Source organism: Rhineura floridana, chromosome 2 (genome assembly GCF_030035675.1).
Source record: "Rhineura floridana isolate rRhiFlo1 chromosome 2, rRhiFlo1.hap2, whole genome shotgun sequence".
In the NCBI taxonomy this organism is placed as follows: Eukaryota; Metazoa; Chordata; class Lepidosauria; order Squamata; family Rhineuridae; genus Rhineura; species Rhineura floridana.
This window is the reverse complement of record NC_084481.1, coordinates 156017232-156030412: the sequence shown is the minus strand read 5'-3', so window position 1 is coordinate 156030412 and position 13181 is coordinate 156017232. Positions and strand designations below refer to the sequence as shown.

The following is a 13181-nucleotide window of genomic DNA, read 5'->3' as shown; positions in this document are numbered from 1 at the left end:
CCCTGAAAGACCAGGTTCGCAGCCTTGGGGTCATTCTTGACTCCCAGCTGTCCATGGAGGCTCAGGTTTCAGCAGTGGGCCGGGCAGCTTGGTATCAACTTCATCTGATACGGAGACTGCAACCCTACCTTCCTTCCCACCTGCTCCCACGTGTGATACATGCCCTGGTCTCCTCTCGCTTAGACTACTGTAATGCGCTCTACGTGGGGTTACCCTTGAAAACAGTCCGGAAATTACAACTGATACAGAATGCGGAGGTTCGTTTGATTAAGAACAGCCGCCGTCGTGATCACATCACTCCGGTGTTAGAAGATCTACACTGGCTGCCAGTTGTTTACCGGGCCCAATTCAAGGTGTTGGTATTGACCTTTAAAGCCCTATACGGTTTCGGCCCAGTTTATTTGAAGGAGCACCTCCAGCATCACCAATTATGCCGCCTGACAAGATCAGCCACGCAAGACCTTCTCTCGGTCCCGCCGGTCAAAACAGCGAGGCTGGTGCGGACCAGAGAGAGGGCATTTTCGATTGTGGCCCCCACCCTCTGGAATTCCCTTCCTTTCGATCTGCGCCATGCCCCCTCCCTGGCAGTTTTCCGCCGAGCATTGAAGACCTGGCTATTCAGGCAGGCCTACAATATCTCTGGGGTGGGTTAGTTTTAATGTTGTTTTAACTGGAAGGGGGATTTAGATAACTATTCATTGTGTTCCTCTTGTTTTTATATTGTATTTTCTTATGTTGTTGTACGTCGCCTAGAGTGGCCGTTTACTCGGCCAGATAGGCGACTCAAAAATAAAATTTTATTATTATTTATTATTATTATTCTGTTCTGCTGCTGTGGCTAAGTGTGTAGGAAACCGCTTTGTCATGTTTGCAATGTGGGTTTGAGTCTCAGGAGCTCCCTCTATTTTGCCTCTTCTACAATATTTTTTTTTTTGCCAGGCATGCAAAAACTGAGTGGGGTCATGTTACTCCTTGTGGGGCTCCAACTCCCATCTCCTGCTTCCCAACCTTGTGCTCTATGCATTGAGCTACTGCAGCAAATCCAAAACTACTTCAACCCTAAGCACATGATCAATTTGGAATGAAGTTGACTCAGATGAAATGCTTTACATGTTAAATTCCAATTTAGCTAGCAATGGATTTGCCTTTTGTATTTTCCTTATTTATTCACCATCCTGGAAGAAATTTTTCAAAAATGCTGAGTGAAACTGAAGAGGGAACTCTAATGTAACTAGAAACTTTCCTCTAGCCAGTGCTTTTAAAATCCTTGCCATTTCAATCCTAAGCCATATCACCGGGCATGGCAAATGAACTGCACTCAAGTAATCGTTGCAGCTTGCCCAGAACAACTCAGATGTTCTCAGAGCATACAACTACGAAATCATTCCATATGCATGAGTGCTCTTGAGGGATTATATTCAGACATCTTCAGTGGTTTACAGGGTAAGTGTGTCAGGGAAGATGCCGTACAGTATAACTGTTAGTAGAATGGAACGTGTGGAAGGGTCAGCAACACAGTATATTTATGGCTGGACATTCTCCTCCCCATGCCATTGCTTCTTGCTCTGAATGGTTCCCTGTTGTCTGATTTGCTTTTGTTTTGTTTTTCCTCTCTTGCCTAAATCTGGTATTCAAAGTTTTACCACCCTGTGGTTTTAGAAATAGAAAGCTTCATCTAATTCCACTTTGCCCTCTCACTCATCAGGCACACTATGCTCACCAAGGGAGATGTTGACTTCACCTAGGAAACACACCTGTTCCCTAGAAATGGGAACAGTGGTCACATCATCACTCCCTCAAACTCCCACATACACCTTCCCCCTCCTCTTTTTATTTTTTTTATTTTTGCAAAGCAAATGATTTTTACAGCCAGCTCCTTCATCAAGGCAGAGGCTCACTTGGAGCTCAGCTTACGAGCAAGCAGGGCCGCAGGCCAAGGGCTTTTGCTGCATGAGGAAAAGGACAAGACAACGCCTCCCTTCCCCCCATATTTCATGGAGAGAGGCCAACTGGCCTGGATCTTACTTCAATCCTGGTGGTAGCACAGCATTCTCCACTGCACGTGAGGATAGCAGGATAGCTTAGAGGGTGCAGGGCAGATTGTGTGGTGTACACAGTTCTGTCCATGCTGCTCAGCATCTGCCACCTGAGGCACCTGTCACATTCTGCCAAATGGCAGGGCCGGCCCTGGAAAGGGAAATTCATCTGGTGAGCATCCTTGGGGAGGTTGGGTGTCATTTACGACTGTCTGGTCGGAACCCTCCTCACAACAGTATCTAGGCAGAAACAAGGATGCCCCTGTGCACCTTCATCATGCAAAAGGGAGAACATTCAGGACTTCTGGAACCACATTTTCTCTCCTTCCTCTTCCCCCTTCCCGTTTCTTCTCCTCTCAGGACACCCCACACCCTACCCGCCTCTCAAATATGCTAAAGCCATTAGTGTCAGGAGGAGGAGCAGACTGGCTGCCTTGTCCCTGCCAAACAGGCCTAAGTTCCTACCCGCAGACGGCGAATGGCCCCAAGGGGAGGAAGGGAGAGGAGGGGATTCCATGGAAAAGGCCTTTCCCCTCCACAATAGCAGGATGTAAACAACAGCTCTCCGCGTGAGAGACCAGGGCGTCAGCCCAGACGGCAAAAGGAAATTAGCAGAGTGAGTTCCAGCCCGGCCGGCCGGCAATACCTTGTAGCGGTGCTTTTCCCTGGGGGGCTCCGCGGGACATCCCATGACCGATGCCACCACATCTGCCTTGGGGGCCCCAGGCAGGTCCTCTTCAGAACACCTCCGACCTGCTCAGTTCCTTCTTCCCGCCTCCGCGGTTGGGCGGCGGAGTCATTCCCAGCAAGGCAGACCCTCGCCAGCAGTTCCCTGCCATCAGGTCTGCAGCGCGAGGCACACTGGCTTTGTTCACGCTCTCTCTCCACCCGGTTCCTCTTTTTATGTGCTTCCTGAAAGGGTAGCAGCTAGCCTAAGACGGTCGCCGCGGCACCACGTTGTGTAAAATACACATGCAGGCACGCACACAGACACAGACACCTCTCCACCCTGAGCTGTTCACGTTACAGATCAGGCAAAGCTGAGAGAATCCTTGACATAGAAACTTCTGCTCAAGCCTGGGCGAGCGGGAACAAGTTTCCGCGTACAAGTCTCTCGTATGGAGGGAATTCTTCTCTCAGGGCAGAAGCGTCTCCTTACAACAGAGGCAACCCCCATTACCTCACAGACAATCCCGAGTTGAGAAATGGCCGACTGAAGATGTTAGGGGCTCGGTCGCATGCCCTGACTCGAACACACCACAGAGAGACAATGGCATTCCCTCACTTTAGGAATAGTCGGAGCACTTTCCCCTTTGTATTTCTTGTCCTGCTATCAAGGAAAGGCATACTAACGCGCATACACAGCACATCATAAATTTAAAGCACATGGCTTCCCCAAAAAATCCTGGGAACTGTAGTTTGTTAAGGGTGCTGGGAACTGTAGCTCTGTGAGGGGTAAACAACAGTTCCCATGATTCTTTGGGGAAAATAATGTGCTTTAAATATATGCTGTGTACATTTACTCAAGATATTTTGGTGCCTGAGGGGGAACAGCAAATTTTACCCCCTCCCACAAATAAAGGTACATAGTACAAATGCTGGCACCTGAGGCAGAAAACCCCACAAGCGCTTCTTTCTGGCTGTAAAAATAATATTACAACAATAGTAAAATAACTCACAATTTGCTGTCCTTTGTGACACCCCAAATCAGCTGCCTAAGGCTGCCACCTCATTCTACCTAATGGTGGGGTCGGGCCAGACTTTTACTGAACACTGCAAATCTGCTTACTGTGTTGTGTTTGCCCTTATAACAGCCCTGGAAGGCAGGCCTCTTGTAATTCCTACTTTATCCCTAGGGGAACTAGGATGGAGATGGTACACTTGCTAAATGTGAATGATAATGGCAGAAAATGAACATGCTCAAGGAGGTCAACTTAACCAAATACAGTGCTCTACACTGGCTCTTACAAAGGTATACAGGAGATGGCCAAATGCAAAATCTAGGTTTGCATACAAAACAGGAGCCATTTCATGCATCCAAAATGGCACATTTTCCATTTTAGTGATTTCACCACCACCATCACTTTCTACGTCAATAAGAGTTATAACATTAAACAAAAAGACTCCACCATTATGTTTCCATTCCCTCAGAGACATGATGAGTGTGTTGTGTACTACTGGAGATGAGTGAAGGGCTTCTTTACAAAATGGTAGACCTAAGGGCCAAATTAGATATTACGTTATTTACATCTTTAGTCCTTGCTGATTCTGGGCCCCCAATAAATAGCCAGCACAAGATGAGAGCAGAGTGAGATTGGGACTTGGGGGTGTGGGTGGGAGGGAAGCTTTTTATTTTTCTTTGGATGAACACTTTTTGTATTTTCATATTTGTACTGTTTTATTCAATTTCTTGATTTATATTTTTATTCTCCTGTAAATTGCTTTGGGATGCCTTTTGAGTGCACAAAGCAATGTACAAATATAATAAACTAAAACTAAACTTTGGCTCCTGCTGCTGTCTTGATCTGAATCAGAATGGGACACACCTGCTATTTGCAATTATAAGTCTTATTTTCTGGTGAAGGCAGATCTTATCACAGTAACACAGTGGTACCTGAAAGATCATCATACCCCTTATATATCCAGTTGATCACTGCTCTCTGCAGGTGAAGGCCTCCTGCAAACACTATCTTATCAAGAGGTCCGTTCTGCACAATATAGGAATTGGGCTTTAGTGACATGGCATCTATCCTTTGGAATTTCCCTCTATTAAATATTAGACATACATAATTTCTGTTGTCTACTACTTTGTTGTTTGGCACCCACTGAAGACCTTCCTCTTCCAACAACCTTTTTAACTTTCCCAGTCTGCATCTGTGTTGGAATTGTTTTTAGATGTTTTATCATTTGTCTATTTTCTGCCCTGGGCTCTTTTAAAAGGAAGGGTAGGATACAAAATAAATAAATAAAATAGCACATGCCTTCATTACAGTCATTTTGAAAAATGGCCAGAAACCTCAGTTGGTGCAGATTGCTGACAGAAGCCCATTTTTGTTATCATGTTTCACCTATATTGCACCAACTTCAGTGGCTCTCCTTTAAATAACTAAATGGTTTGGGACCTGGATAGTTGAAGAACTGCCTCCAGCCATATGAATCTGCCTCCACACTTCAGTCCTGCCCCCTCCAGCATTTTCCAAGCATTTCATAGGAAGACAGTTTACAGAAGAAAGAAAATAGCATGTGAAGGGGCTCATGTGACTTAGCTAAAACTACATGAGGAATTGAAAGTGTCCAGAACAGACAGTAAGACCAGAAACTCTCTAGAAGAGAGTAAGAAGTCGTGGTAGTATGATAACCACTTCCATATTAATATAATCTGATGAGTGACAGGCAGTATGATTCCACCATCCAGCAGGCTCTCAGGCACCAATGGGAACAGAAAGATAACTACTTTCACATCCAGACCACAGAGCTATGACACACAAAGAACATCACCACCCCACCATTTTCCATTGACGTTTGGGGGGGGGGTCAGCCTTTCTCCTGTATTTATTCATATGAGAAAAATTGCCAATAGCAACACCAGCTGATCATTGGCCAGCTTTCCAAAAGGCTTTATAACCCACAGACAGCAATGGAATGGGCACATTTAATACTTGATGCCATCCTGTTATTTGTGTTCCCGGATTGAAAGCACAGAAACAATGCAGAAATCTCAAGGGCCCTTCCCAAAACTTCTTTTAATGTGTATTTAGGCTATTATGAATTTCCAGAAGGCCTAGCCCAACATGGATTGGACTTGTCATAAAATCTGGAATGGAATGTAAAGAAGCATATTTTCTTTAGCACTTATTTCTTGGTGAGAAATATAATACAGATATAAAAGGTTTGAAAGGAACAATGATTTCTGGTTTTTCAGCCCTAATAGGTTACATAGTAATGGCTATATTATGGAGGTTTCTAAACTGCTGAATTTTACAAGGTTTCAAATGTCATAGACCCTCCCATAAGAATGCATTATTGATCACACAGCACACAAAATATTATGACCATAAGAACATATGAATTGTTATGAAGGCCCATCTGGTCCAGCATCTTGTTCTCACAGTGGCCAACCAGATGCCCAATGGAAGCCCACAAGCCGGAGCTGAGTGCAAGAGCACTCTCCCTTCCTTTGGCTACTGGCAACTGGTTTTCAGAAGCATACTGCCTCTGGCTATGGTGGCAGAGCACAGCCATCATGGCTAGTAGCCACTGATAGACTTATGCTCCATGTATTTGTCTAATCCTCTTTAAAAGCCATCCAAGCTGGTGGCCACCATTGCCTCTTGTAGGAGTGAATTCCATAGTTTAACTATGCACTGTGTGAAGAAATACTTTTTTTGTCTGTCCTGAATCTTCCAACTTTCAGCTTCATTGAATGTCCATGAGTTCTAGTGTTATGAAAGAGGGAGAAAAACTTTTCTCTATCCACTTTTTCTATGCCATGCATAATTTTATACACTTGTATCATGTTGCCTCTGACTTGACTTTTCTCTAAACTAAAAAACCTCCAATGCTGCAACCTTTGCTCATAAGGGAGTTGCTCCATCCCCTTGATCATTCTGGTTGCCATTTTCTGAACCTTTTCCAACTCTACAATATCCTTTTTGAGGTGAGGCAACCATAGCTGTACACAGTATTCCAAATGTGGCTGCACCATAGATTTATACAATAACATTATATCAGCATATTTTCAGAACCTTTCCTAATGATCCCTAGCATGGAATTTGCCTTTTTCACTGCTGATGCACAATGGGTCGACATCTTCATCGAGCTATCCACTATGGCCCCAAGGTATCCTTCCTGGTCAGTCACAGCCAGTTCAAACCCCATGAGAAAATATGTGAAATTAAGATTGTTTGCTCCAATATGCATAACTTTAAACTTGTTTACACTGAATTTCATTTTTCCATGTTGTGTAGCCATGGTAATGGCTATATTATGGAGATTTCTAAACTGCTGAATTTTACAAGGTTTCAGATGTCATAGACCCTCCCATAAGAATGCATTATTGATCACACAGCATACAAAATATTATGAACATAAGAACATATGAAGTCTTATGAAGGCCAATCTGATCCAGCATCTTGTTCTCACAGTGGCCAACCAGATGCCTAAGGGAAGCCCAGAAGCAGGATCTGAGTGCATCAGCACTCTCCTCATCTGTGGCTTCCAGCAACTGGTATTCAGCAGCATTCTGCCTCCAACTATGGGGGCAGAGGAAAGCCATCATGGCTAGTAGCCACTGATAGTCTTATCCTCCATTAATTTGTCTAAATCTCTTTTAAAGCCACCCAAGTTGGCTATTTGCATGATAGCTGAGTGGAACCTTCCAGTTCAGAGGCAGTCTACCTTATAATGCCAAAAAGCAGAACAAACAACAGGAGGATAATTATGTTCAGATAAATGCCACAAGCCTAATAGATGCAGTCCAGCTTCAACAAAATAAATGGAATGTTTGTAATTTACTTCTTTTGGAAACATATTGAATCCAGAGCATGTAGAAATCCCAAGACAATATTTACATTGTGTTTCAGAGTGCCTTGAAGAATGGAGCTATGGACATTTTTAAATACTTAACGCAAAGCATTTTAAGGAATGCAGTAGACTCTGATGTGGAAAGAGCCATAACAGTGGCGGAGGTAGCAGGGGACTGGTTCCAGCAATACTATGGGGGGTGTTTCCCATTGATGCACAGCAACAGTTCTCAAACAGTTTTCCCTGAGGACCACTTGAAAATTGCTGAGTAGTCAGTAGACTACTTAATAAGCTTTAGTTGTTCTACAAATTAAAGCACATACATAATTCACATCTTAATAACTATAGTCTTGCCTTTCTAAAGTGATGGATCTTCCTGATTTTGTGAGCAAAGCACTGTGATCTCTTATCAGAAAAAATCAGTCAAGTCCAGGGCCAAGTACAGTTATTCTTGACTGTTCCACAATCTTTCTAGAGACTACCTGAATGGAGCTCATGGACCACAAGTGGTTCATAGAAAGGAGTTTGAGAGCCTGTGCTGTAGAGTACACTTGTTTGCTTCAGTTGGCTCTAGAACACTCTAGGATCAATGGCTACCAGGTTGGTATCCATTCTAAAGAGTTTTAAGGATACTTGGTAAATTTCTTGTTACACATCGACAGGGCTCTATTTTAAGAGGCTACAGCTTCAGCACATCACCCCTTCATCAATACACAGGAGAATGGTGTGCACTGTGCCAGTTCCAACCAATCCACATGACTGACAGAAGCCCTGTGGGAGCATAATGAGCTGTGCAGTCTACACTTTGAATTGTAGGGGAAAGGTGGTTTCATATGATTTCTTATGACACTTCTTATGATTTCACTGTGTACTACAGCACAGAACATGGAGTGTAGAAAAAGCTGCCCTATATACCTCTTTTTGTAACACTTTAAACAATACTTTACTGTAACTGACTATCAGAATGTACATTGTTACTGGTTTAACATTTGCAGGGTTTTAATTGCATTATACATTACATATATTATAAGACAAGTTTTCCCCTTTTAACAACAACAAATTAGAATTTATCTATTACTTTAGAATATTAACTGCTCTCTTCGTGCATTTTCGCAGCATCACTCAGCAATAACCAACAGATTTGGAACTGCAGCTCCAGGTTTCTGCCAGAAGATGGTGCAAGGTTCCATAATGAAAAGGTGTGTTGTGGGGGATGCATGGCTTGACAATATTGACTGAAGCCTTGTAGAGACTGTCAGCAGTGAGTGGTGAACCCACCACATAATTGAACCCAAGCTGCTCTAGTGATCAGAATATATTGTTTGTGTAATATGCACACCCTTTTGGTATATTTAGATTTTCTCACAATACCTGCTTTTGAATCTTTTAACTTTTATTTTACTGTTGTTTATGTGTCAGCTGCTTTAATTGTCTTTTGAAGGCTGGATATATGCTAGTAACAAATGAACAAATAGATTTCAGATCCCACCGTAATCACTCCTAAATCTTTGAACTTGGAGACCCTAAGCTGCATCAGTTTCACCCTGTGACAAAAACAGATGCCTGCAACTATAAGCTGGAAAGCAAGAGACACCCTCTGGAAAACACAACAGTTCCCATTTCTCTATGTATAATGGAGAGGAATGCTTCCTGAGAAGATCAGTTCTCCTAGTCTAGTCCATCAGTTTTCTCTGGCCACAGAATTAACTGCTGATCCTAAATATATACTGTCAAGCCAAATTAGTTTCCATGGGATTTGCAAGGAACTTGGGAAATTCTGGGCTGCAATTAGCTTGTTACACTAACTTGCACACAAAGCTTGATAATATTATGACAGGCAACAGAGATCAGTTCAGTTGGCCCAGCAGACAACAGAGCCAACAAACACACATTTCAGAAAGGTTCCTACCATCCTGCCCACTTTCTATTACAACCTGTAGATTTTTGGTACTTGTTCTTCCCAATCAACATAAAATCATGCACCAGCCAATGGTTAGAATAAGGCAGACAGATTGTTCCTTCCCTTAGTTATGCATCTCAAAATGCTAAGTGCAGGAAGCAGTGCCCACCAGCTGAGAGGGGAGGACAGAGCCATATGCAGCCTGGCAGAGAAGAGCAGACTCCTAAGCAAAGGCCAATTGACTGAATGAAGAGATGGGATTGGCAGGAAGAGAGCACAACAGAGATGTGCACCATGTGTTGGTTCCTGCAGGCTGTTCAATCATTCCTTTGGGAAAGATTCCAGCCAAAGGAAGGAGGAAGCATTAGCAAGTGAAACCATCTGCCAGTGGAAGATGAAAAACATGGGGGCGACTACCTCAAAATTGTTCAGCAACCTAAACTATCTGAAGAAACAAAAAAAGATCCCTGGCAAGGCCAAGGCCACCAAGCTCAAGCTAGGAGATATAGTACCCTCTTTCACTGGGGGAATCAGTCATGTACACTAAGGCCAGACTGTACTTCTAGATGGAAAAGCAAGAGAAGAATGGGCTGCAGTGAGTGGTAGGGAATATAAAGTCAAAAGTCTGCTAAAACCTAGCACATTTCAAGTGAAGCACTGTTGTTCAAAGTTAACCAATCCATTAGGAGAGAGCAGAAGAGGCTCTTTGCCAGATTCCACCAAAGCTGTCAGGTCCCACTAAGAATCCCAAGACCTATTGCTTTCTTCTTTCTTTGAGCATATATATATGTATATACGTTGCCTAAGTCACCAGTTCCCTTGCCCCATGCCCTCCTGGACTCCCCCACAGCAATGCCATTACCCATCAGACATTAGGAATCTATCAGTGGATGGCATTCAATGCTAGTCCTACTCAGAGTAGATTCATTGACATTAATTTCATTAATTTCAATGGATCTACTCTGAGTAGAATACAAACCAGTATCTTCAGCAGTGCCCAGCTGGAAGCATGAGAGTGTAAACTTCCTCGTTTTGGTGTTCAATTGTTTCTCACCTTTACCAGGACTGGCAAATCTCACTGGATCTTGGAAAAAGCAGTGTTGTCCATATTGAAGGGCAGCACAGAAAGTGTATTCATGAAGCACTGGCCTGTGAACACTTTGGTTTTTCTTTGAGAGAAGCTGGCATTCAGGCTCCAGTCAAATAGCAGCAGGCACAGATTGGTGGGAACAAATCGGGATTTGATTATGCTATTCTATGAAGTCTGATTAACATGATTAAAAAGGCAGGAAGACAGGATTCAAAGGGAAGGCTGAGCCGGAAAGAGCTGTTCATCAACTAACTACCCATAAAGCATCCATCCCCTCTGCACATGCCTTCCCACCTGGGAGCTGAGGATGTACTCCTGCATCTCATTTCCCAGCAAACAAATACAATGACAACAGCATTCCAGGCTTCACCATTGTCAAAGTGGCACACAGCAAGGCCACTGAGAATTCATGCAGCGCAGCAACAGGGACAGCTCACAGCAGGAGCCCCAAATCCTGGCCACACAACATGCCTTTGTCTGTTTAGTGGTGTTGCACCAGTTTACAATGTGTGTGCTTGGCATAGGCTGTGGTTACTTGTTCCAGAGAATAAAAAAAGTAAAGTATAGAATATTGATTAAGCTAAAAGAAATTATGTGGTGTCAGGAGATAAGATCCACACTGGAAAGGGAGGTACATCCTGTGGTGCCATCTGGGTACAACTTTAGGGCAGAAGTCCAGGACTCCATTCAGCAGAACGACCAAGAGGGCCCCCAAATACAGCAGGGCTGGCTTATGAGATTTTGAAGTAAATTAAGGGGGCCGTAAGACCATTAAGTCCAAAGTCTAAAATTAGCTAACTGCACCACTGGGTGCATCAGCCATTGAAGAAATAATTATTTTCCAATGTGATACAGTTGGCAGGTTGCAAGCTGAATCAAGCTTTTCAGCAGAGCTGTGTACTGTACTCTGTACTAAAAACCACAATGTCAAGATACTCCTAGTACTGCACAAAAGAAAGCTGAATTCTGCAAACCTACAGATACTTGCATGTTTTGCATACTGTATTCTGTTTGTGCTACCTATGGGAAGGGGCAAAGCACTCTGCAAGACACAAAAGCCCTGCCTGTCTCTGGCATTCCACTGGGAATCCTATTCAGGAAGACTTCATTAGGCTTTTGACCACTCATTTTCAAAGCCATTTCTGAGAGGGCTAAAAACTTGAAACCTGAGAGTCTCTTGGACTAGGAGCCTCTGTCTGGATTCCTCTGGAAGCACCCTTACGTTACTGAATTTGGCACACATTGTCAATGTCTGTGGTTGCTCCAGTAACATAATCATAGACTCCACACATCCCTAATCTTGGACTACAATAGGTCATGAAAGAGCTAGGGATTTGCCAATATTTAATTAGGTTTGTGTAACAGATAGCAAGTTCATTGAACTTGATTTTTCCCCTCAGAATCCTTACCCAATTTTCAGAAATTTTCTCTGGGTTGTCTTGTGATCTTTCTTGTGATCTTCCTTATTTCAATGCTTCTCCTCAAAACTTCAGAATTAGCAAACTCATGCTATGATCTCTTAAAAAGTGCTGTATCACTGCATAAACGTATTGAATCTGTGATTCCTAGGACAAAATAATAAGTGATGACTTCACATCAGCACAAACTACAATATCACACTGGTATCACAATAAGGTTCTTGTCACTGCTGTAAAAAATTGTATAGCAGGGTCAAGCCCAGCAAAGGCCCAGCATGCAATGTCCAAACACACACTCCAGAAGACCAGGAGCTGAACAGTCATAACATTTTGTGTAGTGAAGAGATTCTCATAGCAAATTACTCTTTGAGCTCTGACAGCTAAATTTGTAAGATTTGTGAGTTATAAGTGATAAGACTTTTTTGTCTTTTATTGCTGTAACCATTTTGCTGAATTTGCTAAATAACCTCACCTCATCTCAAAATATCCCATTTCCTTAGTCTAATCCTCTGCTCAATGCAGAGTATCCCCCTAACAGATGGCTGTCTAGCCTCTGCTTGAAGGATCTCAAGAGTGGGAGGCTCTACTGTCAAACTGCCCTTACCATCAAGAAGTATCTCCAAATGTTCAACTGAAATCTCCCATCCTATAACTTAATCCCCATTAAATCGAGTACTGCTCTCTGGGGCATAAGGGAACAGGTCTTTGCCCTCTTCTGTGTAAAAGCCATTCAGATATTTCTTCCATCTGTTCCCTTACCTACCACAGGAACAGATCAGAGTGAGAGAGAAAAGAAAGGTGATAAGCCCATGAGATAAGGATAACAGTAGGTCTATGTTATAGTACCTGACCTCTGGTGCTAGTGTTTACTAGGTAAACAAGCCCATCTGCTTGTAGCACAAGGTGTACAGCACAAAGGAGAAAGAGAGAGAAGGGGATATATTAGAATGGTGATGCTCTTTGCTTCATATGAAGAATCACATCAGGGATGGGGCTCCAAGGGCATATAGAGAGCCATGGTGAAGAGTGTGCATGAGAGAGTGTGGGATGGCCACATTCACATTTCCGCACACTCACACCCAGCACTAGCACATGGCCCTCAGAGGCCTGGCCAATAGTGAATGTGGTTCTAGGACTAAAAAAAGGTTAGCCAGCTCTTGTGTAAGAGGTGGTAGCCAGACCTTATACACAGCTGCAGACATTGTTAAGTAGGA

At 43.4% G+C, this 13181-nt stretch overlaps 1 protein-coding gene across 4 annotated transcripts in view; it reads right to left on the bottom strand.

Moving 5' to 3' along the window:
- DGKZ (diacylglycerol kinase zeta) overlaps positions 1-13181 on the bottom strand; it is a 170319-nt gene that overhangs the window by 148864 nt on the left and 8274 nt on the right. The window contains exon 1 of one of the 4 annotated variants that reach the window (XM_061610876.1): positions 2683-3003. The exons of 2 other annotated variants lie outside the window; for them this stretch is intronic. In XM_061610876.1, coding sequence (XP_061466860.1) covers positions 2683-2744 — 62 coding nt within the window. In that variant the 5' untranslated portion in view covers positions 2745-3003. Of the gene's footprint in view, positions 1-2682; positions 3004-13181 lie in introns of those variants that run through there. One more of the 4 variants, XM_061610880.1, reaches the window with a different exon arrangement.